At 41.0% G+C, this 26,973-nt stretch overlaps 2 protein-coding genes across 3 annotated transcripts in view; one reads left to right on the top strand and one right to left on the bottom strand.

Moving 5' to 3' along the window:
• NT5DC1 (5'-nucleotidase domain containing 1) overlaps nucleotides 1–26,973 on the bottom strand; it is a 142,019-nt gene that overhangs the window by 91,228 nt on the left and 23,818 nt on the right. The gene's annotated exons all lie outside the window — the stretch shown is intronic.
• The window catches only part of COL10A1 (collagen type X alpha 1 chain), a 53,479-nt gene that overhangs the window by 20,278 nt on the left and 6,228 nt on the right, over nucleotides 1–26,973 (top strand). For both annotated transcript variants that reach the window (XM_053263332.1, XM_053263245.1), the window contains exon 2: nucleotides 18,635–18,797. In XM_053263332.1, coding sequence (XP_053119307.1) covers nucleotides 18,650–18,797 — 148 coding nt within the window. In that variant the 5' untranslated portion in view covers nucleotides 18,635–18,649. The remainder of the gene's footprint in view (nucleotides 1–18,634; nucleotides 18,798–26,973) is intronic.

Below are 26,973 nucleotides of genomic sequence, written 5' to 3'. Positions count from 1 at the left end.
TTGTGTTCCTTTCTGTTTTCTTCATTTGGGCAGACCTTCCAATTTTGGAAGGAAGTCTTCTTCCTTTATAGCTTTCTCGATTTTATTTGTAACATCCTTCTGGAGTTAGTGGTACCTTTCCTCCTTTTTGGTATACATTCTAACTGGGCTTTTATTATTGTGGTTTAAAACAAATTCCATGCATTCTGGAACCAAGTGACTCTCTTGATTTTCCCAGTTTTCTTTTCACCAAACTCCTCATTTTAGAGACGTTTCTTCTTCTGAAATTCAAAGTGTATGTTAGAGTTCCTTGGTGATTCTCTACTCACATATACTATTCATATATATGCTGAATTTGATGACACTATTATCGTAAACCTGTCAGGCTAATCTTGAGCTATGTATCAACTGACAGAGCGTGAAGCAGAGAAAGGGTCAAAAGGAGGCTGTTAGAGCCAAGCAGTAAGCAAATTCCAAAAACCAAAGCCAGTCCGTGTTGTCACCATATGCAGTCAGTCAAACCAAGTCCAAGTCGAAATCCACAAGCAGGATACCAACGATCTGAAGTCAAAAACACAGTGAAAACCAACAGGAACACAGCTGGATCGCTCACCAAAGCCCGACGTTGCTGCCAGCAATGTGAGTGAGGCGAAGCCGTCTTAAATAGGCTGAAGCCAGGTGCTCTCAATCCTGGGTCTCTGAGTCAGCAGTTCTTCTTGTTAGTTGAGCCTTTCTGCACACGTGCCTCCTTATCTCCTCCTGCCTCTTTGACTGACGCTGTTCTATAGCTGAGATCGGCTGCGCTTCCCCTAGAGTAGCTGATGTACTAGGCTCTGTTTCTATTTCAACCCCCCGTGCGTCGGTCCTGCTTGCCTCTGCAACTTCTTGCCTTTGAGATTGCTGTACTCCTTCCTCCTCTGCTGTCACAGTGCCTATTTCTTCCTCATCCTTGGTATAAGACAGCATGCCCCTGACAACTATGGTCACTGTTCCCTAAAGGTTCCATGACATTGACATCTCGCACCAGGTCCTGTGTACCACTCAGGATTACTTCCAAACATTGCCTTCTTTCTGGTTGGTTCCATGACCAACTGTTCTAGGGCACAGTTGTTCAGCATATCTAGAAATTTGGCCCCTTTGTCAATTCTTGAATGTGAATTTACCCAGTCTATGTGTGGGTAATTGAAGTCACCCATTATTACAGTTCTGTTTCTCTTTGATGCCTCCCTGATTTCCATCTGCAACTCCTAGTCACCATAAGCATTTTGATCAGGAGGGTGATCCTAGTAGCTCATTTCCTTTCAGGCCTTGTATTGTCACCCAGAGTTTCTGTGGAGGACTCTGGTCTTCCAAGGTTTTCTAGCTCATTAGATTCTATTCTTTCTTTAGCATACAGTGCTACTCCACCATCACTTCACCCCTTCCCTGTCCTTTCTATAGAGTTTGTATCCAGGAATAACAGTGTCCCACTGGTTCTCACTATTCCACCATGTTTCCATTACTCCCACTATATCTATGTTTTCATTATGTTGGGCACCCCAACATTAGATCCAGAGGTATATGGAATTATGGAATTCCATATTCCAGAAGTATATGGAATTCAGGCCTGTGTCTGATTTCATTTTATATGAAGAGTTCAATTAAATGCCTGAACTTGAGGTGAACATGATGCCCAGATCTCATGACTGCCCGATAAATGATTTGTAAAGGCAGGGGTAATCTAGCATTGGTTATCAGTGTTTGTGGAACTCACAAGAGACACAATGGGTCAGGCTTAATTACCAGTCTCACACTGCGGAAATTAACCTGCTGTCCAGTAATCCCCTTACCTCACTAACAAGATGCTTCTGCCTTAGTCAAATGTGTTGATTAACTTGCCTCAAACATGTACCCCTTTTGATGTTACTTTAAATATTCTTTTGTTATAATTACACACTAGATAGAGGTACACAAGAAGTAATTTAATTGCTGTCTCACACAAATAGAACTAACTCTTTCACTAACTCCTGACTTTTAACATTCTTGGGACAAGGCAGGAGAAGATGTAGATTTGTTTTGGGGAATGACAATAGAACAATACTCTGCTAACAAGAGAGACCCTGTTTACCCTGGACTGACCAAATATCCTGAGCTAATTTTGATAATTAAAAGAGGAAAGACGCCTTTTGTAATCCAGAAGACTCAAATGAACATCAAAGGATGGAACCACTATAAGAAGGAGTCTCTGGACATGGCAGATTAGCAGTCTTGTGCCTACATGCAATCTTGTGCCTACAAGCAAGATCTACTCATGAGCAATCCAAGGGTTTGCTGCCCAAGCCGTGGGGCTAGAGGCAGGAACTCTTGCCATGGGAGAAGGGACTTTTTTTGACCTCTGCTGTGAAGTGAGAAGTCAAGACTTCCCCAGCCACAGTGCTCTGACTCTCAGCCGTGCTCTGAGCAAACTGCATGCTTGATCTAAAAGCTCCTGTCTCCAGCCAAAAGCTTCTCTCCTTCAGCTGAAAGCTCCACTGTTCTCAAGCCTCTGATTCGGGAAATATGCCTCCCCACAAGCCTTGGATCCCTCCATCCTTTCACCTCCTTCTCCTTTCCCCCCTTTCCCTCTACTAACTCCTGATCTTCCCAACCCATGCCAGTCTTCAACCTTCCTTACCACCCTGCCTTTTCCATCTATATCTGAATTGAATTAGGCTCTAGGAAGATTTAACACACACACATATGTTAGTTAGGAACGCTGGGTGAATATTGGTGCTGGCTAGGGTTGAAATACTGTTAGTAATACTGATAGGATGTTCTGCTTTCTGCTCAGCTAGATTGATGTTGTTATTCCTTTATACTCAATAAAGCCCATTGAATAATTTAGGATTGGTTTGATCTCCTTTCTTCCTTGTGCCCAGATCCTACATGGTCACTATATAAAAGAACTTGGTCACTTGGTGACACTTATGAGACAGGCCTAATTTTGTATGCTAGCTAATAAGCATATTTAGTATACAAATCAGGCCTGGACCACAACAATTAGCACTCAAGCATTTCAGCTCGCCTAGCTCAGTCACATATTGAAGGGTCCTGGACTTCAAATATACTACCTAGCAGCCTAAATCTTGATTCCAGGACTTCCTGACTACATTTCAGAACATTGTTGGTACCGGCATGCACCACAACAGCTAACTCCTCCTCTGCACTACCTAACAGCCTATCTTGATGTCTGCAACCTTCGCACCAGGCAGGCAAGTCACCTTTGGGTCTATATGTGTGTCACTGATCCATCTCTTTATACCTCTAATAACCAAATCACCCACTACTAGGAGGTCACCCCTCCGTAGGAGTATCCCCTGTGCAAGAGGATATGGGCTTATCATACATGGAAGGGATCCCTTCTAAGGGAGCATTTCCCTCTTCCTCAGAATGATTTCCTTCTTCCCTGAGACCTCCATTCTCCATGACAGCAGAAGAACCATCAGTCTGGGAGTGGGCTGCCTCTATCACATCCCTGAGGGTCTTGTCCATGTACTTCTCTGACTCACTGAGCTTCTCTAGATCGGCCACCTAGGCTTCAAGGGAACAAACTTGTTCTCTGAGAGCCAGGAGCTCCTTGCACCAATCACACACCCATGATTTCTGCCCATCGAGCAGATAGGCATACATGCAACACTCTGTGCAATACACTGGGGAGCATACCTTCCCCTGCTGGCTTTCTATCTTGACTTTTGTTTTGCTGTTTTGAGGATTTGGATGTTGTTTGTTTGAAAGTTAAGTCTTAGCTGAAGTTGTCAGCTATTCAACAGTTTAAACTTTATTTCCCCAAAATATAAAAGAGGGAGTAGTACTTAGCTTCTCTTCCTGCTGGGCTCCATGTGATCAACAGGGGCTCCTTTCAAGTTCTCCCACATATTTCCACAAAATATGCAAAACCCCTGTGATAACTGTCTGCTAATTCCTGTTTCCTAAGCTCTGTTCGCTAAGTTCTCTGGCTGCCTCCTATTATGTAGAAAATAGGCTTCAAACTGAGGCAACCAGGCTCAACAGGAATGTGGCTCCTCCCACCAGATATGACTCTCCTCAGCCCTAGCTGGCTCCTCCCACTGTGTCTCCAAGCAAAAGAGAAACTAAAACTGAAAGCCACACAGCCACCAAAACAAGCCCTGGCAAAAACACACACGCGTGCGCGCGCACACACACACACACACACAATTTTCTCTGTGTGCCATAAACAGTTGGGATATTTTATACAAAAATTATTACTAGCAAATTGTCTGTCATTATGATGATGAGTTTTTATTTTGTATCCGATATGGCCCTTGCTGGTGGAAACCTTGCCGAACAGTGTCAGGATAATGGGCAAGGTTCATTTATTTATAACAGAGAAAGTAGAAGGGTACACATTAGGGATAACACTAAAGGCTAACCATTTCCCCATTGTCTGGACAAGATTTTGCACCCATTCCACCTGTGTCCCACATTTAGCTCATTTATTTTAATTCTTCATAAGACATTTATATACTACTACTCTGGAAGCTGCAGAGAACTTTACTTACTTCTGTCTTCATAGTCTCAATGTATGGGTAGACTCCTATCTAAATTCAATATCTTACAATTCTAGAGTGAGATAGAACCTAGAAACGACTCCTGCTAACTGAGCAGAGAGGCAGTTTTTATTTAACAGGAGAAGAGCAACTGTCCATATCCAACCCTAGCACAACATCCCTCCCATAGCTGTTGATGGTGTCTATCTTCTGTTTCTCTTTTAGATGGTGAGCCCTTTTGGGACAGGGGACCTTCTACTTTATGTACTATTTATTATTCTATAAAAGCTGCTTTGAGAACCTTTGTTGGAAAATGGTATATAAATATTTCTAGTAGTAGTAGTAACTGGCTTTAAACAGATATCTGGTAAAAAGTATATAGAGAAAAGAAAAAGAATTGAATTTCTGAGGGAGGTACTTGATGTCTTGCTCCACCAGTGAAAGTGAACTGTAGTCATGTCTCATTAAGCTGTTCAAAGAAACATTGGTGCAGTCAGCCAAGTTTCTCCCTAGTCCAAGAATGGGCAGACTTCAGGCTTGCTTTAAAACCAAACCAAACCAAACCAAACCAAACCAAACCAAACCACTAGAACCTAGAGATCCATCAACCAGAGCTAAGTGCAAAATAGTGGCTCGGCAGTTTTGGCATGCATTTAGAATTAAAGCCTAGGGTACCTCAGAGCACATGCTTGCTGAGCCCAAGAATTTATTTTCAGCACCAGAATTGATCTCACAGTCCTTTCACATTAAAAACAAATCCACTCCTGGTTTTGCTTTCTTTGTTACAGCAGCATAACTTGGGGGCGGGGGAGTCAGAAGCCCCTGCCAATCTATTCCAAATCACTCACACATCTACCAGCTGATTCAAATGGCCCTTCTTCCCAACCATGCCCTAGTTTGGAAAGTGGGCTAACAGACTTGGGAATAAAGGGCATGATGTTAGCAAGTCAGCCTGTTAAAAAGGGGGATTGTTGGTGCTAAAAGTCCTTGGCATTTAGTTGATGTTTATCCTGTTAACTGGATAGAATATAACTCTTAAAGGGATGGCTGTCTTACATTTGGCAGTGGGAGAGCAACTGTCCCTGTAGAGCCAAGTATAGTATCTCTCCAGTGGTTGTTGCTGGTGCTTTCTTTGTCTCTGAGTGTTTAATCATTATCATCATCATAATGGCAACACAGTAGATATAAAAGGGGTTTTGCAGTCCATTCAGAATAAGGAACCATATCATACACCTGAGGGCTAGTTCAGCGTTCAGTTCAGTTTCCAGGTGCATTTTTATTAGCCTTTCCCCCAGTAGGCTTATGAGATCACCCGTCATTCTGTGTGTGTCCCACCTGCCCACTATCAACTTCGCAATGCCTGGACCAATATGAACCAAATCGGGTACAGATGTAGGGACACATAGGGGCACCTTAACGGCGTAGTTTGTGACGATGTCATCCACCCTGACCCAAGATGGTGGATGCATAAACTTTTGAGGTGCAAGTGGGCTAAATTGTGAACCGCTTAACCAATTTGAACCAAATTTGCTATAGCTGTAGGGACACATAGGGATACCCAAATGGTGTGGTGTGTGATGATGCCATCCACTCCCATTCAAGATGGCAGCCGCGTGAACATCTGAGGTACAAGCGGGCTAATTTGTGGACTGTCTAACTGATTTAAACCAAATTGCATACAGTTGCAGTGAGTGACACACAGGGAGATCTCAACGGCATAGTTTGTGTTGATGCCATCCACCCTGATCCAAGATGGCGGATGCATACACTTTGGAGGCACAAGTGGGATAACTTGTGAACAGCTTAAATGATTTGAACTAAATTTGCTACAGCTGTAGGGACACATAGGGACACCTCAGCAGCATAGATTGTGACAATGTCATCCAAACCAATTCAAGATGGTAGACACGTAAACATTTGAGGTGAAAGTGGGCTACTTGTGAACCACTTAACCAATTTGAACAAAATTTGCTACAGCTGTAGGGACCCATAGGGACACCTCAAGGGCATAGATTGTGACAATGTCATTCAACCCAATTCAAGATGGTGGACACGTAAACTTTTGAGGCGCAAATGCAATAACTTGTGGACAGTCTAACTGATTTGAACCAAATTTTCTACAGCTGTATGGACACATAGAGATGTCCCAGAGGTGTAGTTTGTGATGATGTCATCCACCTTGATCCAAGATGGTGGACATGCGAACTTTTGAGGTGCAAGTGCACTAATCTGAGTACTGTCCAACCCATTTGAACCAAATTTGATATAGTTGTAGTGAGTGACACACAGGGACACCTCAATGGTATAGTTTGTAATAATGTCATCCATCCTGATCCAAGATGGTGGATGCATGAACATTTGAGATGCAAGAGATCTAACTTGTGAACCTTGATTTGAACCAAATTTAGGCCAGTTGTAGAGACAGACAGTGAAAGGAAAGTAGGCTGATTAGTTCTTACTAGAACAACTTGTTATAGATAAAATAGCCACCCTGAGCTTCATATTGAAAAACAGCAACAACCCCACATTCATTTCCTATTGTCCCCTGGAGTGTTCTTTTGGTCATGAGAAGAGTATTCAGACTGGTCTCTTGGTTGTGTTAGATGCCCCTCTTCCACTACGTTCAGTAATTTCCATGGAAATGAAATTCTTTGTGTAGTACAGAAGGTTTTGAGGCCTTCCTCCAGCACCTATCATAACTATTTGCTGCCAGGACCCATCATCTTTTAGCATTCAAGCCTGATATTAACAGCTTTTTGGAAGTCCCTGCATTTCTATGAAAGAAATAGATATATCCTACAGTTATAGCAAATTAAGTGTTATATTCTATGGATAAAGGTCGCCAGGCTCTTGCCTTAGGGTGGTTGGGTCAGGATGCAATGAGTGGCACAGAGGGCACAGTTTTAATATCAATGCTGCCTACTTTTCAGACAGAAGAGATTGTACTTTAACAGCAGCTTCTGGAGTCAAAGCAGTCATTTGCATTGTCACCCTCACATTTTGGGATGAGACGGTAACTTGAGTGAGTACATCCACGTCTTTTAAAATCAAATAAAAGAAGTAGGTTTTAAAGAGTAATACTACTTTTCTATCATACAACTGAGCTCTAGATGTATGAGGAACAGAGAAAAGGAGAAGATGGATATAGAACATAAGCAAGCACAAAGTTCTTACACACTATTTTAGCAAAACAAACTAAAACAAATTCAACATATTTTAAAAGCATGCTCAGACACTTACTTGTTCTGATACAAAAGAAAAGCCCCAAAATATTTTTTACCTGTGCACCTGTTTACACACAGGGAGTTCTCCTTCATGAATCAGATGTTTGCCCACTCCCAGGTAGCAAGCAAATCAATGCTTGTATTCATTGACTTTGCTACCTGCTGATGAAAATATACTTTGCAAACTAGCTGTTAAGTGTCCAGAGAGCTGCTGTGGAAGATTCCTCTAATTATGTGGTTTCTGAGGAAATATCTTGAACCTTTTTACCTCAGGGGAGAGTGGGTTTAGCTCTTACCCTCCTTCAGGATCTCACTGAAGTACACATAGTGAAGGAAAGCAATACACGTTAAGAGATGAGAGAGAAAATAGAATATAAAGAAACTCTAGTTTTCCTGTAGATGACAGAATTAATAAGCTAAAACCTTGGAGAAGCCACTGCCAGTCTGTGTAGACAATACTGAGCTAGATACACCAATGGTCTGTCTCAGTATATGGCAGCATCCTATGTTCCTATGACTTAGTAGTCCTTCTCCCATGCAGAACAGTAAAAATAGATTTTGATTATAGTAATGATAGCACCTGGAAAGTAGCACTAATACGTAGCTGTTTAAAGAAAATGAAAAAGCAAACTGTCACTATCTGCTAGAATGTGAGCATGGAAAAAAGTAAGACTGGTTAACAATATTTTCCTATTATTTTTTACCTTTTCCATTCACTTAAAACACCCTGAAAGTACAGAGACTTTCCCCATACTAACCAGTATTATAAAATACTAGCTTGGCCGGGTGCAGAGCATCTGCACCTCTGGCCAGCAAACCCACTGCCACTGCCCCACCACCACCATGCCAGCCTGCCTATCTTTTTGGCTGGCCACTCCTCCTCCCCCCCCACCGCCCACTTCTCCCCACCTCTGCACTTTCTGGCTTGCGGGCTGGCCGGAAAGCCGGCCTGCCACCTCCTCCCACCTCCTCTTCCCGGCAGCCAGGCCAGGCGGGCCCACCACCTGCTTCCGCGTTCTCCTCCCGGCTGGCGGCTGGGCCAGGCCAGCCCGCCATGCCCTCCTCCAGCCAACTGATGGCCAGGGCCAAGCCAGCCCACCACCTCCTCTTCTCAGTGGGCAGCCGGGCCAGGCCGGGCCGCCACCGCCACCTCCAGCCAACAGGCGGCTGGGCCAGAGCCAGGCCAGCTCGTTGCCTTCTTCTCCCAATGGGCAGCCAGGCCAGGCCACCCCACTGCTGCCTCCTCTTCCCAGCGGGTGGCCAGGCCAGGCTGGCCAGCTGCCGCCTCCTCCCACCTCCTCCGGCCGACCACCTCCTCCAAACAGTTGGGCCAGAACAGCCTGCTGCCGCCTCCTCTGGCCAACCGGCAGCTGGGCCAGGCCAGCCCGCCACCACCATTGTCTCCCGTACCCGCCACTATCCCCAGGCAGCTGCTCTCGCGAGAGCTGCCACACATGGGATTAGCGACGGGTATCTTTAAGAGAATTAAATACATTGATGATGATGATGATGATGATGATGATGATGATGGTGTGAGTGCGCGCACACACATGCCTCAACTATCTACATCAACATGCAAATCTATGCAGAACAGTCATATCTACAAACAATTGTATGGAGGAGCAAGTGGGACTGTGCTAGCACCCTCCATCCCCATCCTCCAAATGTTGATTGTACTATGTGTACACAGAATCTATGTCTGTCAGCTTTCTTTTCATAATCTGTACTACCCTGCTGCCTGCCCCTGCAATGCAAGGTACAGATTATGCAGAAAGAGCCTCTGTCTATATAGTCTGTTCACTCATATGCTATGTTCAAAGTATGAACACCACATAGACTTCGATCACATCTTTTAGAAATAGTGTGAAATCTTGGTTTTTTACCCAGGCTTTTATGTGATTGCTCCTATTGCTGCTGCTTTGTATATTTTATGGTTATATTGTGCTTGTTTTTTAATCTTTTAATCAGATCTGTATTTTTAAATTCTAGCTGATATTTTAATTATGTAATTTTTGTAGTTTTGTTTTAACCTTTAACATTTTAACAATCAACCAATCAATAGAGACAAGGCCTGCTGTCACGATCCCATTACATGTACATATGTAACCAAAATATTAGGGCTAGGTAATAGAGCACCAATTTGATTCAGAGTCTTCCTCCATGCCTTGGTGGGACCTCCGTTCAATGCTTTGAGTGACTCAATTCAGCCTGATTAGAAGGGGTTGTTTCAAATAGGAACCATGGCTTTGGCCTGTTCCACACTGTCTGTGCAAGCCCATTGGAACTCTTCTGCCCAAACTTGCATCCCCCTGACTTCTGTATGTTCCAGGTGGGCAGGAAACACTCTCTTTTAAAACTTTATTTTGTTTCTGGCAGTGAGGGGGCTTTGGCTGCAGTAGCTTGACTTTCAAAAAAGTTCTTTGCAGCATTTTATTTTATTCCCATTAGTCCTGGGAGAGACACAGGGTCTCTTGGGAACTGTAGTCTTTTCTGGGTTGTTGCAAAGGCTGAAGCCATTGAAAAGAGCACAATACCCAAGAGACCTGTGTCCTTCCCAGGACAGATGGCAGAGACAGTGGGGGTGGGGGGAACCTTTGCAAGGAATTGTTTTTAAAGTCACGATGCTGCATCCACTTCCCCCTCACTGTTGGGAACAAAATACAGTTTTAAACGGAAGAGTCTTCTGCCCATTTGGGAAATACAGGGGCATACAGGGAAATACCACCCAGAGACGTAAGTTTTTGGTGGTATAGAAATATGTCAAATAAATAAATAAATAAATTGGGATCCATCCTGAAGAAGGCCAGGTTTGTCTCAATTTGACCTGCACTGGAAAACAGCTCGATTTGGCACCTCACACAACACTATCAAACATCAGTTTTATCCTCTGCCATAAACTCACTAGCTGGCCTTAGGCCAATCAGTCTCAGCCTCAGCTGCAATATGGAGGCCTTATTTTATAGAAATAACAGCAAGACAATAGATGTGCAGCATGACACTAATAATCATCGCCTAGAGATTTCTATATCAGGTGGTATAGAAATACAATAGATAAACAAACAAAAAGGGGATATACAAAGGCTATGTATTGTTGTTGTTGTTGTTGTTGTTGTTGTTGTCTTTATCGTTATCATGATCTGTTATCCTTCCATGACATTCATGCAGAAAACAGAAAACAGTGGTGCCACAGTGGGAGAAAACAGTGTTTTACAATGCTATTTTAAAATATGGCACTTACTTTCTTAAAAACAACACATCTTCAAAATGATACAGATCAACTGAATATTGTGGATCGTTAATATTCCATTGATTGCCCCTGAAAAGATAAACTCTCTGCTGATACCATTGTGACTCAGGCATGACCAAATATCAATCTGCCAAGTAAAAGGGATAGAGAACCACATTTGGAATGTCAGAAGGGAAGAATGCCCTACGGTCCATAGTATTCAGTTGATCTGTATCATTGTGAAGATGTGTTGTTTTTAAGAAAGTAAGTGCCACCTTATAAAATCATATTTTAAAATAGCATTGTAAAACGATGTTTTCTCCCACTGTGGCGCCACTGTTTTCTGTTTTCTGCATGAATGTCATGGAAGGATAACTGATCATGATCATGATAAAGACAACAGTGATGACATGTTTGTCTGTCTATCTATCTATCTATCTATCTGTCTATCAGATTTCTATACCGCCTGATATAGACATTTCCAGGAGGTGATTATTAGTGTCATGCTGCACATCTCTTGTCTTGCTTGTCATGGGAGAAGCCATAAACAGTTTTTTTAGTAGAGTCCATAGCCAACTGAGTTAAACCTCATGCAAATCACACATGGTACAACATGGTACTTCTGAGCAAGGTATATCAACAGCCACAAAAACTCAAAAACCTCCATGAAAGCAAATACATTTTCCATTAAATACTTCCTATTTTGGCTTTCTGTCACAGAGAAAGCTGACATCTGGAAGAACTTCCAGTATTTGAAATACTGGTGTTTTCCTCTCCACCCATATGAATATGCCAACCAGCCTCCCTATGCAGTGAAATCTGAATACATCTGAAATCTCAGGACAACATTGTGCTTATTTAGAGAGTTCAGTAAACTCAGGCCACATTACATTTTTTCAGGACTATAATATGTAGCCACAAGTGTCACAATTGACTGCAGGTAAACAGACAGCAGAAACACAGCTATGCTATTGGGACTTGGCTGGTTAAAATAAAAATATTCTTGAACTAAATAAGGTGTTTTGGTTAAAAGTCACCCTAAATGACCACTCAAGTTATCACATATCTAATGCCAAAGTAAACATCAGTCCTTCACTGGAGAATGTATTCAGGGAGCGATTTTGAGAAAAACCATTTTAGGTCTCTCAATACGAAAAATGTGAGCTCCCCAAAATGGAAACAACAACAACATAGAAATATGACAAAATTATCTTAAGCATGTTTAATCAAATTAAAGTAATCCTTAATTGGTACTTATCCTCTAATACGTGTGCTTAGGATTACAGCCTCACAGGGCTCTCCTCAAAGTGGCCTCCTGCTGGACCTTAACACCAGTGTAATCAGTCTAAATCCAATTGTACTCCAGCACCAAATGCACAATAATTGTAGCTGGTGAAAGGAGCCAATAGAGCAACAACAGCCATTTCCACTGATTCCGTTTAAACTATGCCTTCACCCAACAATCACAATGTTGCTCAGAGCAGACACCCCTTAGGTATACACTTCCATACATACAAGGCCCCAATCAACAACTGGCACATCCTCTATTTTGCCCATATGTGAAAGGCATGAATCAACATATCGATAAAAGGAACATCAGGATGATATCAAGAAACCTATCCCACACCCAATGCCCAGCAGGCTATAAGGAGAAACTCATAGTGCCTCCCCCATGCACAGTCCAACATACCCTAGTAGACAAGAGGTTAGGCTATGTTCTGAGAAGAACATCACATAGCAAGGAGAACATAATCAGATTATGTTCTGAGGAGAAAAATTTGCCCACCCCAGTTCTCCCACAGATAATGTTCAAAAAACATCACACAGAACACCGATATTGCTCTCTCTGCAATGGATACAAGCATTAGACAAGGGAAAACATTGGTGGCCATATGGAAAAAGAATGTCCTACATGGACCAAACAGCAATGTAAACTTCCTGGGAATTCAGTGGGAAAGTGTAAGGTCGGGAAACAGGAAATGCATGTTTGAGTCCTACCCTTTGGAGATTGTGAAGATGCTGAGGCCTTCCTTTTAGGCGTTGTGCCAGCAACACTAATGTTGGCTGTCAAAAGGGCACAGTAGCAAGACTAACCTGGCCACTCCTTTGTTCTTAATGAACTGTGTCTCCACCTGCACTCATTTTCCTTCTTGGCGCTATCCTAGTTACAATTGTGCAGCAATTGCACACACTTAGGTTATGTGTGCAATAATGATGCCAGTATGTTGCCACTATGCTGATACAATTTGGAGTTGTGCTGGCACAAGAAATTTAGCAATAATTCTATCGTCATCCAGACAGCATACCTCAGAATCATATTGCACTGTTAATCTCAGACATTTTTCAGAAAAAAACTAAGGTATTTCAGTGAATTGGGCTGTATCTTATGAGATAAGGTACACCCTTTCTTCCACAATTGAGTGGTTTTGTACAGGTCTGAACCCCTTTACAAAATTCCACCCACCAAAAAAGTGGCAATGTCAAAAGTCTGCAAGAGAAAAACATAACATTTGATTCTCTTAAAATTCTTTAAATTTTGAAATACATAGAGTCTATTCTCATGACGCGAGCTGCTTGGGTTACCCCAGGCAGCTCGTGTGTTCTCAAGCTCTGGGAGCCCTCCGCTCCTAGCTGCTCCAGACCTGTGCAGCCCAACGTCTCTACCCAGCTATTTACAAAGGTAGAACAAACCTGATGGTTCGTTCTACCTTGGCAAGTCATCATGTGTGCAGCCACCGCCAGCTGGGCTCCCCCCCTGCCATTTTAGGCAAGCCGGGGGTGGGGGGGGAGGAAAGGCGTGACCGTGTAGAGTGGAGTGGCTGCTCTACCGAGAGCAGTCACTCCACTGCTTGAGTGGTGCACTCTGAAATAAAGGAGGACTTCCTCCTCCTGATTCAAGTTTGGGACTCCATTGCCGCGCAGAAGAGTCTGAGAAGGAAGGCTGGTAAGCTCCTGCCATCACCCTAGACCTCCCCAGCCCCACAGCTAAGGTGGTGAGGATGACCTTATAAAGAAACAATTTTTCCTCATGAATGCAGGTTCCAAGTGGCTCAAATTTACAGGCTCAAATTGTAAAAAACCCAACAGATTCTAAAATATACTCAAAGTCCTCTATCCATAAGTTTTTAATACATATGCCAATACTTTTGTCTAATAAACCTCTAACAACTTCTGCTCCTGACACTTTAATATAATGCAGATTTTAAAAAGATTTCTAGCAATGCTAACCATGAATCACATTGCAAACCTTGAAGTCTGTGGGGAAATGTTTATGCTTTACAGTTATCTACATACGCATACGCAGAGTGCATTGACTGTCTGGTATCATTCACTTTTCATTTGAAGTTGTAAGGCTGGGATGAAGATCTGAATAAGATTCAATGCAATAGTCCTAGTTTTCCCTTAGTACATAATATGTAACTAATTCTCCTACAAATTGAGCAAACAAGTTCCTTTTCCTCACCTCTCCACTTCCAAGACCACAGTGAGCCTATGTCCACCCAATGCCAAAAAGAAAAAAAATAGTACAAGTGTATTATGACCCATCTAGTCCTGTAATATGGCAAGACAGCATCCCTGTTCTGCCTGTAGCAAAGCTCATTTTCACTCGTCTCTAAATGGAAGAGACAGGGTCAAAAACCTGCACTGCTAACAGAACTTGGAAGACAGAATGCAATTACAAGATAGACTTAGATATTTGGACATTTTAGGCAAGTGGTTTTCAAGCAGTTTTTCAGGGAGTTCCTCGTGAGAAGAATTGCAAACAGGCTTCCCTGAAAGACAGCCTGCACTACGACAAAGGATTATTGTATGTGATCAAAGTATGTATTCTCAGTTTGTGTGGGGTGGCAGTGAGACCTAGTAGGTCTCGTCAATTCTATGCATGAACTGCATGTCCTAGAATACACTCTATTATCCTTTGAAATATCCTGGGAGTTTGTGTGGCAGATACGCAGGGGTTTTTCAGCAGACAAGCCAATGTGGAAAGGGTTCCCCGAAGGCATAAAGCTTGAAAATAAGTGATCTAGACAAAAGAGTAAAATGGTACTCACCCCTTCTTCTATCTTGACTCTCATGAGCTACCGACTCTAAACCATCTGTATTAACCCTGTGGCTGCTGAAGCCCAGTTTTCTTTCCTCCATTCACAATAACTTTGCTAACCATCAGTCTGTGAGTGAGCCTTGTGTCTGGACAGGCTGCTGATATTTACCTCTTCATGTGTCATGTCTGACCACAAGCTCAATGAACTTCCAGCAGCCCCTGTAATCTGCTGCTACAGCAGAACTAGAGGCAAGGTTCTGGGAGCAATTGACTTTTTGTTTTATTTAATATGTCTGTCTCAACCCTGTCCTCAATGTGGCTCTCAATGATTCCAATATAAAACACAAATTTAAAACATCTAAAATGAGCTCATAACACAATTAAAACATTTAAAATAACAGCAGCAACTTTCTAACCAGATCAGTCAGTGGAAAAACCATGAAGTTTTGACCAACCGTCTGGAAACCCGAATGGAGTGAGCCTTTCATGCCTCCTCTGGAAGGGGATTCTGCAATGGTGAGGGCACTACAAAAAAGGCCCTGCTTGTGGGCCAGTACATTTCATCTGAAGGATGAATTTTGTTAAGGCTGAGAGTCTTGAGAGATTGCCACATTTGGAGTTAGGAATAAATCTTTCCTTGCAATTCCTTCAGAATGCCTAAGGATGCCAAGAGCATTTTGTCTTAGCCCATACTATGGAGCTAACGTGCTTGTTTCCGCTATCCAGCCCCTGCACAACATCCCTCCAATGCTTGTTGCTGGTGTCTACCTTATATTTCTTTTTAGACTGTTAGCCGTTTGGGGATAGGGAGCCATTTTTTTTTTTTAGTTATTATTTTTCTTAGTAAACCGCTTTCTTCCTGGCTTGAGGCACATCATGACCAGACTATATGTGGGCAGACAGTGGCCAACATCCTAACTAAAGCTGCACATGTGCAGTCAAAGAAGGTGCACTGTGATGCACTTATAAAGCATGGGACGTGCTTGGAGTGACAGTTTTTGTTGATACCCCTTTCCCCCACAAGTGCTTACAAGAGAAAGCACTTGGCAAACAAACGAAAAACACTGCCCCCACAAGAATGCTATCACTGCACATGTGGCTTTTTTCACTGCACATGCACAGCTTTAGTCAAGTTGCTGGCCAGTGATTGGTCTAAGTGGTGGTGTATGTTTTTGGTCCCTTCTGACTCTACAATAAGTGATCCCCAGAGTCTTGTCCTACAAAGGCTAGCGTAAGCCTTGGAAATATAGTCACATTTATAAACTAAAAGTGGATTTAAGAGTGGAACCTACCCACTCACTTACTTACACTAGCTTAAATAGGGCTTCTATAGCAAGCAGTTACTACAAATAGTAGTCAAGACATACAAATAATCCCACACTTCATTACATTATGCAGGAGATATATATATATATATATATATATATATGTGTGTGTGTGTGTGTGTGTGTGTGTGTGTGTGTGTGTGTGTATATATATATATATATATATATATATATATATATATATATATATATATCAGACACCAAGACTTATTCAATGGGTGGGGCAAACCAAGTCAACATAGCTTTGTGTACTACTTTCTTCTTGATCAAACATATGTGTGACCACAGAGAGGCTATTCAATTTATTGGCTGTGAGGAAACTGAGGAAGACTATAGAGACTGAAAAGCAAAATATATAGTACCAGTGCTTTCTTTGCCCCTTGAATTTGCTAGCATTATTACTCCAGTTGCTTTAGTTTCTGTGCTGTGAATGACAATAGCAGAAACTAGGCTGTGAGTGGCAGCTAAAGGAAATACCTTGTTGCTTTGCTGTGCCCTGACAACATGCCCTGTGCCGAGGCAGTAGAAGTTACTGGCAAAGCTGCACCAATACCCAATGACAGACAACAATGTAATTCACTGAATTCAATGCCATGCATGTTAAGAAGATAAGACTAGCTTCTATAAAGGTAAACTATAATGAAACTAAAAACACAAATATATACCCTACGGGAAGGTTTGTTATCTTCTTAAAGAAGCAGGCTAGCTAAGAGCACACATAACTTGAAGAATCAGAAAGAAAAGAAGAACTGACAGCCATGGACAGACATAGGCCTTGCTTTGAGCCAGTTCCTTGATAGGTCTGTGCTGACATTCTGATCTACATGTGATAGTCCCCTTGGCATGCCTGTGTTGAAGTCAACATTTACACAGGTTCCTGCACACACAGCCCAATGAACATAAGCCCCGATTGCTTGATCTGCACACAGCAAATTGCATGGTGGGGATCTATCATCTATACGTGTCGCAGTTTACAATTACAGATTGCATAGTTCAGATTCACACTTGTAGAACTACAAATGTGACATCTGCACACAGATGTTAGGTTGCCAGGAGGCAGGGATGGCCAGTACAATCCAGATTCCTACACCACGCATAGATATGTCATCTATACTGGGAGGTTGTGCCTGCTTTACTGCTGTGACAGAAGAAGCTGCAAGGAGGAATAAGAAAGTGACTCAGTCTGACTGCTTTATAGATAACTAAATCTGTGCCACAAAAGTGACCAGAATGTTCAGAAAAATTAGAAAGCAGATCTATGTATACACATGCAAGAAGTCCTTACATACTGGGGAAGATTTATTATCACTTACTTTGTTAGGATTGCCTTCACAAAGTGAATAAAGCTAATCCAAGCATGGCTTACCTATTTATTTGGAAATTTCAAGCAAAAGATAGCTTATACCCTTCTATTTCTTATTTTGTGATGATAGGCTAGGCTGTCTGAGTTCTAGTACAATTAAAGTGAATTCATGAACAGGGCATGGCATCTAAAATAACAACAATAACAATAATAATTTTTTTTAAAACTCCAACCTGACACAACATGTCTGGCCAAGAAAACTTTCCTCCATAATTAGCACTTTCTTGGTTTGAAGGCGGAGCTACAGCACAGTGCAACTTCATGTCAGAAGGCAAAAACAGTATAAATAACTCAGATGTGATGCTTGAAATAACAGCTTCTGCTCTGCACACCTGTGGCAGAAGGACACATGAGCCAAGCCTGAAGTCTGCTCTACTGCACATTTGTAACCCTACAACAAGCTGGTATGCTGCAATTTCATCTGGCTTGGCTTCCAAATATATTTAAGTGGGACAGAGGTTTTCAGGGGCTCATTAATGGCACTTAAGGTATTCTGGTTACAGTTACTCCAGAAGGCTTTCTTGTTACATATGTCTAGGTTTCTAAGTGTTACTGCTCCTGAAACAGGACTACCAGAATCCTCCTTCTGGAAACTTTAATGCTTCTAGGCATATTACAGTGGCTTTTAGCTGCTTTGTGATTTTTTTCTTAGATTTCTCAAATGCTTGTAAACCATTGCCACAATCTGCATATTAATTACAGTGAATGCTGGTCATGCAATACAATGAGATTAGATTCTGATGCCTAAAATGGTTTGTGCTCATAACTTTTAACAAATTATGAGCATTTAAAAACCTGTACTTTCTCAAATCCACTAGGATGTGGAAGCAGAAGGCTGTGAATGAAATACATGTGTTTTAATTACAACTCTTTTGGAGAAGAAAACCCACAAGCTCACTTTTCAGTTTTATATTTTTAATGTAATCATTTTTCTTCTTCTTAAATACAGAGTAGATTTTGGAATATGAAGTTACACATATCCTTTCTGTTGATGCTGCTTTCTATGAACATTGTTCGTGGTGGCGAGGGCTTTTATCCTGAACGATATCAGAGTGTGAAGCAAGCCAATGTGAAGGGGCCACCTTTCCTACCTTTCAGTGTAAAAAGCCATGGTAAGTTATGTTTCTTTTTCAAATAATATGGACAACCTATAGTTTTGATGCACATGTTGATTATGGTACAATGCTGAACAGGTCTTGCCTATTATTTTGTAACAGTTGCTTGGCAGTACAAAAAGATGGGTTTTGTGAAGAAGTAAACTACAGATTTTCCTAAAGTATTTATTAAAATTAACACTGTAGAGCTGTCTACAGAATAGCAGGGAGCTATCAAGCATACCAGGTTTATAACAAACCTAGGAGCCTCTCTACCCAGAAAATGTCAGGGAAACCTCTCCCAGACTTCGAGCAGAAGCAGACTTCTACCAAACTTTCCCCAGACATTCTAGCTTGCCATGAGGAAAACAACTTTGGGGTTGGGGGAATGACAGGAAGAAAAGTTCAAACATAAAACCTCCCACCAGCATTCTGAAGTGGTTCATCCCAGTAAGGCGGTACCATGTGGTTTTTCTGAACACATAGATCATCTGTACATTCACAGGCAAACACAGCAGCAAGGAAGGATTCTATGACAACTACAGCCTACAATCCAATTGCTCAAGGGCATTTTAGCTATTTTTAAATAGGAATACCCTATAATATACAGTTTGCAGCCTCACTCTCTCTATATATTATTGAATGCATTTGTTTGCCACCTTTACAAGGTTCAATGCAAAGCACAATAAAGGCAAAAGTAAAAAACGAATTGCAGAATTTAAGATTAAATTTAAGTTCTAACAGCATGAACAACCTTACTAAATGCGCTAGATGTCTTGTCAAAATGCCAATAAATATGTATTATGCACATTTCAATATTGCCATTACTAAAACTCAAGTGTCATTCCAGAAGTTTGTGAGCTCTATTTCATCAACAAAAATTGATTTTGCACTCCTGTGTAATGGCAAAACCTAAAAATGCTCTTCAGGCTAGTTTTGAATAAAACCACTTTTTGTAACAAAACCCCTTTACCCATTTACAGATTTGCATCTTTTCTGGCAATTCCTCTATCCCACTCATAAGTAAAATGCAACCAAAATTTTGATATTTCACTCATTTTTAATGTAAATAGTCTCTAAAAAAATCCCCCAAAAGACTAATGTTTTACACTCCAAGAAGTATGCATGGAAAAACCTAAATGGAAAAACCTAGCAAGCTGAGTTGTGATATACACTTGTTTTCTGGTAGTTATTAAAATACATACTAGTTTTTAATATTGTAAATCAAAAACCTTTTGAGATGTATTGTGTTTTCCCAACAGCATGCAGCAGAAACTACTGGGAAAATTACAGGGAAAATATACTAGATAATATGGCATAGTCTAGCAAGTCTAATTAAGTATATATTCTATAAGAAAAAAAATTAATAGATTTTGCCACTGTAGAGAAAGATATGTTTTTACATGACTGCAAAGAGCCAATATAGAATATACTTCTGCACAAGCAGCACACAGGACAGTGCATTTCTAGATATCTTTATTCAGAAGAACTCTGTATTGATGAATGCAGTTTATGGCCAGGTAATTTATACATGGGATTACAGCCTAAAAACAATTCCACACACCAGGGGTGTGGGTGATCAAACAAATGAAAAGGATTCATCATTCTGCATAATGTGTTCACCATAATAATGAAGCAAAAGAGGAATAAGGAAATATGCATTTGTTTTTGCTCTGATATCCCCACTAATCTAGACATAAGATGCAGAAGGATCATGTATAGGACATCTAAAGTTGGGTCACTAGGGAAAAAGTGATAAACAGACTAATCCTATGAGTTGTTACCACAACAGATAACTGCTGATTGATTGATTGATGATTGATTGTCTCCCACCCTATCAAGGGCTTGTTATTTTGATGTGGCATGAAATCCACTTTACTGGGATTGTCAACCAAAACTGAAATTGGATGTGATTAAAATGTTTTGATTTCACTTCCTTTATTCAGTTTTATATAAACACTATTCTTCAAATGACAGTGCTAAGACTGTGATAACAAATAACTTAATTTTTAAAATGAACCTGCGAAAACTTATATTGCTTACATTTCTGTTTTGAATGTGCTCTTGGGATGATCTTTCTTCCTCTTGCCAAATACAGCTTTAGCAACTGAACTAATAAGAAAGATTTGCTTATGCTGAAACTCATACCTTTAAATATATTTGGAAATGTGCTATGAACGTCCATACTACAGATTTTAACTGGTCTAATGGTATTTCCCTCTCCTAGGGAAGCCTCAGAACTGTAGACCTGTGAAGGACTGGGGCAAGGGATTTCTGAAAGAGAAATATCCTCACTAAACTATAATTCTGAGGATTATTTGCAGCAAGCAATGACAGTTAAACTGGGATGAAACCAAGATACATGTGTAGTGCATATGTACCCTTAACAGGGGGAGTGTCTTGTTGACTCTGAAATGATATTGGCTAGAATACATTGCAAAATCCAATGTAGTGTGACGGTGGCAATACAGGAAGCTAAAATACAGACAGGAATTCTAAAGGAGTGATTTTTTTGTAGGTTTTACAGAAGTGGGATTGTTTTTCTAATTTTCAAGACAACAGCTTCATACTGTTGTTTAGAATAACTGCCATACTGTTGAAGGGGACATTATTGTTTCAATATGTGAGTGGTAATGTTTGAATGGTAAGGTGATCACTTCTCTTTCATTTGACTAAACATATTTGAATCATTGAGTTGTGCAAGTAAACTGAGTCTCTTACTATTATGTATACCTTACGTTAACATTTAATGTCACCAATGAGAAAAAAGCCATTGGCCAACATCAATGGCATGGAGGTGCTGCATACAAAGCACCTCTATAGTTTTTAGTAATCCTCTTTCCTGTGCATGTAGGGAGGAGTGTGTGTCTATTTTTGCCCATCACTTCTTTTCCCGGAAGTGCTCTTTAACACCCCTAAATATCACCCTGAGGGCTGTGCAACCCTCTTGGATATATTTTGGGTTGTTAAAGAACACTTCCAGGGGCAGGAGAGATTGGCAAAAATTACCTCTCCACCCACCACCACACATGCAGTAGGACTCTGGATTACTAATCACTGTGAGGCGAGGCACTTTGCATGCAATGCCTCTGCCCCATTAGTGGAAATGATGCTCACTGCATATTAAATGGCAACAATAAGGAAGATAAACCTTAACATCCTTATGCCAAATATGTTTAATTACAGAGGCAATATCATTAATTTCAATTGGATGTGTTTCCAGGTAGGGGCACTTTACATGCTTACGCTGCATTTTTGCCTGTTTGAAAATGTAAAGACTGATGTTTAAATTCCTAAAGGGACTGTTTTCATTCTGGCTGATGGGCCTCTAAACAACTTAATGGTCTTAACACATTTTCAACTAATCGTGAGGTGTCACATGAAAATAACCAGGCCTCGATGGTTAAGAATTCTTTTAATCTGAAATGCTACACTAGAGAATGTTGTTAACATAAAAACAGAAAGCAAGAGAATTCAATTTTAAATCAAATGTACATCCCAGATGATTAAGTTCTTCGTTTAAATTACAGGCACAGGGAAAGAACAAGGACTGTTTAAGAATCTATGTTAAAAACATTCCTACAGAGACAGAGATCAGGCCTAGACAATGCTTCAGGATTTCCTGAAGTGTTCAGATTCTCTTGTTAACTGAATTGGTCGTAAATCTGCTGTGCAGTTCTCTCTCCTGTATGCACAACAGGAAGCATCAAGACAGAGTTGTGTTTTTTTTACCCCTAATAGTGCCTCCCAAGTGCTCCAGCAATCTGTGCTTTGATGGAACAAACTTTTCATAAGCTTTCTGGCTCCCTACTCATACAAAAAACAAGTAGCTTCTGCTACGTTCTCTGTTGCCAACAGAGCAGCTCAAAATGTTTTACTGTCAGCCTAGATTGCTTTCTGCTACTTCTGCCCAAGTATCACAAAGATACCCATGTCTCTCTCTTTCTGTCCATGTCCCCCCTTCTCTCTCTGTGTATTTTTCACAATCAGCAAACCTAGTAACTTTCTCCTGCTTCTAGACTTTCTCACCCTAGCCCTAACCTATGAACGGCATATCTAGATGCTCCTATATACCCAAGGTATGGTAATGGTAAAATACCCTGTCTGACAACCTAAATATCAGGTAGCTGATCAATCTGTATCTCCCAGAGCTCACTGCAATGCTACTTTTAATGAATGCCCCAGACATCTGTCAGGTTTACTGGTCAATGACCCAAATAAAATCTACCTACCTACAATCTCTGGACTGTGCAATATTGGAATTGTGAAGTTGCATTGTTCTCAACAAATAAAGCAAACATGAAATAAGTTTGAGTTAGCAATCCAGACAAAAGAAGCCCAAATTGTTAACAGTTATACAAATGTTAAAAGCTGAAGCCTCATACTTACCTGACTTGCTAAAGTTAGTATAAGATACTGCCCGGAGCTAGCTATGGGTTTAAGAGCTGTTAAACAGAGCCCTCCTGGTACTCCTGAGGCCCCATGACAAGAGAGCCTCAGTACATCTATTCCAACAAATTCAAGCAGACACCTTCATTAGTTAATCAAACAAACATCATTTTTAATTTTGAACTCAATATCCTCTGCAATTACCTGCAGTTGTACACAAGGACAGGGATGATTTAAGTTATTCAAACTGTGGCACTTGAAGGACTAAACCTTCTAGTCAGTTTTCGTCTGTAAAAAGCTACTTGAAAAATAAGGTTTATGTTAGAGAGATATTTTTAAAACATCTAATGAGTGTCATCTAAAGCCCTGCCTACAACATTCTATATCATCCTGGAAACAGAAAAAGACATCTGAGGGATTTAGACCTTTGTTACAGAAAGGCCCCGATTTCCCGTGCTTCACACATGGCAGAATGGTTCCACCTGCTGGTTTACAGAACGCGATGCAGCCATCTAGTGCTTAATGATCAAATATTAAAGGCCCAGTTCAAAAGCCACCTAGGAGGTATTCTGCTAAAGCCAATACTGAAGAAAGTTCTCATAAGAGAGATGAACAGTTAACTTATTTTAATAAGGAAATAATTTCTTTGATATGTTGTGAAGTACACCAAATTAAAATTTAAGGTCCATGTTTAGCTCGGAGAAGAAAAGGTCAGAAACTGTCTATATGCTTATGTAATTTATAAAACTGTTTCTATACAATCAGAAGTAATGTTCTGTGCTTTAATGAATAATTTTTAAAAAGTAATTCTAAAAAATATTAACATACATACTGTATGACTATTTTTTGGATATAATTTATTTAGAAAAAAGAAAGGTTGTGCCATCGAGTCAGTGTTGACTCTTGGCAACCACAGAGCCATGTGGTTTTCTTGGTAGAATACAGGAGGAGTTTACCATTGCCATCTCCCACACAGTATGAGTTGATGATGCCTTTCAGCACTTTCCTATATCACTGCTGCCCAATATAGGAGTTACCCATATTCTGAGAAACATACCAGTGGGGATTTGAACAATTGTAACTCTCCTATTATAGATCCTTCAACTGTGCACCTTTGTTCTGCAAATAATTTAATTTATTTTCAGAGTATATTTCAGAGCCAAGTAGTCACAACCAATCCTAATTCTTTCTATAACATATCCACTTCTCTGAATTACTTAACTCATCCATTCTGGGCTGCCTAGGGGTTAACTACTATTTAACCTTGCAAATTATGAACATTCCAATCATTCAGCAAGGTATGGCAAATACAAAATCAAAGGGCTTGTAGCACCTGCCTCCTTTTGTTTCTTTTGAAAAAAGGTGGGGGAGGACCCTTCCATTTATAATAGATGTCCTACACCAGTGTTTCTCAACCAACGGTCCACGGACCACGAGGCATTGGGTACTGGCCCATGAGGCATCACTAATAAACATCCCCCCCAAAAAACCTAATTTCGGGCTGGTGGGGGCTGCCGGGAGCTCTCCCGAGCTTATTTCCAGGCAGCCCTCACTGCTGGATAAGGTTCATTTTGCTTCTTCGAAATGAACATTATCCAGCAGTAAAGACTGCCTGGAAATGAGCTCCAGAGAGCTGTCTGAAATTGTTTTTTGGGGGGGTGCCTGGGGGTGGGGTTAGGGGTGAGGGAGATGACCCCCTTACTAATGACTGGTCCGGGAAACTGTGTACGAATAATGTACCGGTCCATGAATCCAAAAACGTTGAGAAACACTATCCTACACAACATGTCCTACATTTGGGCAAAGCTTCCAAATTATGAAAAGAGTTATTCATATTTGCCAAAAACTAAAAAATTAAAAACATAATTCCATATACTCTGAAGTCAATAGATGGCTTTAAGTTTACTATTAAATAACTTTAATTAAGGCATTATTTAGCTGTTTAATCACATAACCACTCCTTGCCTTTATTGTTTAATTTCAATATATCAGGGTTTTGGCAGTAGTTTTTTGTTTGTTTGTTTGTTTAAAAAGGATTCAAACAAGCTGTAGGTAAGACCTTTTTTTTATTTCTTTCCCAACTAAGAACAGAAGAACAGCCTTGATGGATCAGGCCCAAGGCCTATCTAGTTCAGCATCCTGTTTCACACAGTGGCCCACCAGATGCCTCTGGGGAGCCCACAGGCAAGAGGCTAGGGCATGCCGTGTCCCTTGCTATTGCTCCCTTGCAACTGGTATTGAGAGGCATCGTGCCTCTGAGGCTGGAGGTGGCCCACAGCCACTAGACTAGCTGCCATTGATAGACCTGTCCATGAATTTGCCGAAGCCCCTTTTAAAGACATCCAAGCTGGAGGCCATCACCACAATCCATTGCAAAGAATTCCATAGATTTAATTATGCGCTGTGTGAAAAAGTACTTCCTCTTGTCGGTCCTAAATTTCCCAACCTTCAGTTTCATGGGATGACCCCTAGTTCTATTGTTGTGAAAGAGGGAGAAAAATTTATGTTTGTCCACTCTCTCCACACCATGCATAATTTTATACACCTCAATCATGTCTCCCTTTAATCGTCTCTTTACCAAAGTAAAGAGCCCAAGATGCTGTAGCCTTGCCTCATAAAGAATGTGCTTCAGGCCCCTGATCATCTTAGTTGCCCTCTTCTGCACCTTTTTTTATTTTCAGTCCCCTTCCTAATGATCCCTAGCATTGAATTGGCCTTTTTCACAGCTGCCGCACACTGAGTTGACACTTTCAATACGGAGCTCTAGACTGTGAGGAGCTCCAAAAAGATCTCTCCAAACTGGGGAATTTGGAGAGATATTTTCGGAGCTCCTCACAGTCTGTTGTGGATTTCACTACCCTAAATAGTTTAGTGCCATCTGCAAATTTGGCAACTTCATTGCTTAGATGTAAACAATCTATGACATTGCTATAAGAAATCTCTCTTAAGAAGGTTTCTATGATTCTTCAGTATGTTAGTGTTGTACAGAATATAAAAATTATGGATTCTGAGACTTTATGGAGCACTTTAGATTGTGTAATAAAACTAGAGCTGAACTGAAGGGTAGTGCTTTTCACAAACATTTTGCCAGCATAAAACAATGCTTGTGTTTGATTATGTTATAGAAATGCTTCTTTTAACATTGTGAAATGGCAAAGAAGTGTCTACTAAATGGCAAAAAATGGTAATTCCTATAATGATGACATCACATCACCAAAAGTGATTGGTTACATACTGTCACGACATCATATTACTCACTGTGTGATTCTTAATGGCTCATGAGGCTGCTATCAGGAAGAATATGACATATTAACTATATCCCTTCCCAAGTGGTATTAAATCAGCAGCAGCAGACTGAGGAAATTGAATGCATACAGCATTGAAAGGAAGTGGGTGTTCATACAGTCCAGGCCTGGTACCCATACTATAGCAGTGTGGAAACTGCTTCAGTGTCATTCCTTATTATGTTGCTAGGATAGCCCATGCCAAAGATCCTCACACCAGTGTGCTTTCCTAAAACTGGCATGGATAGAAGCTGCAGTGGGAACTCCTCCCACAAAGTCCCGGGCTTCTCACATTACCTTGGCAAAGGAGGAAAGAACAGCACTACCATAACTCCCATTCCACTAGGGTAATGCAAATACCAACCCTAGGGAGAGACTGGTAAATATTTCTTTTCCTCTTCCAAAACTACTAGCTTCATTTTTGCCTTGCATGCGGTCCTAACAAGCAGGCATAGAGGGAGACATGAGATACTGAAATATTAGGAGCACTTATAGGATGGAAAGTTAAGCTAAGTAGGAGA

The sequence above is a fragment of the Hemicordylus capensis genome, chromosome 1 (assembly GCF_027244095.1).
Source record: "Hemicordylus capensis ecotype Gifberg chromosome 1, rHemCap1.1.pri, whole genome shotgun sequence".
In the NCBI taxonomy this organism is placed as follows: Eukaryota; Metazoa; Chordata; class Lepidosauria; order Squamata; family Cordylidae; genus Hemicordylus; species Hemicordylus capensis.
Note: the sequence above shows the minus strand (reverse complement) of the source record. Positions and strands in the feature narration are given on the sequence as shown.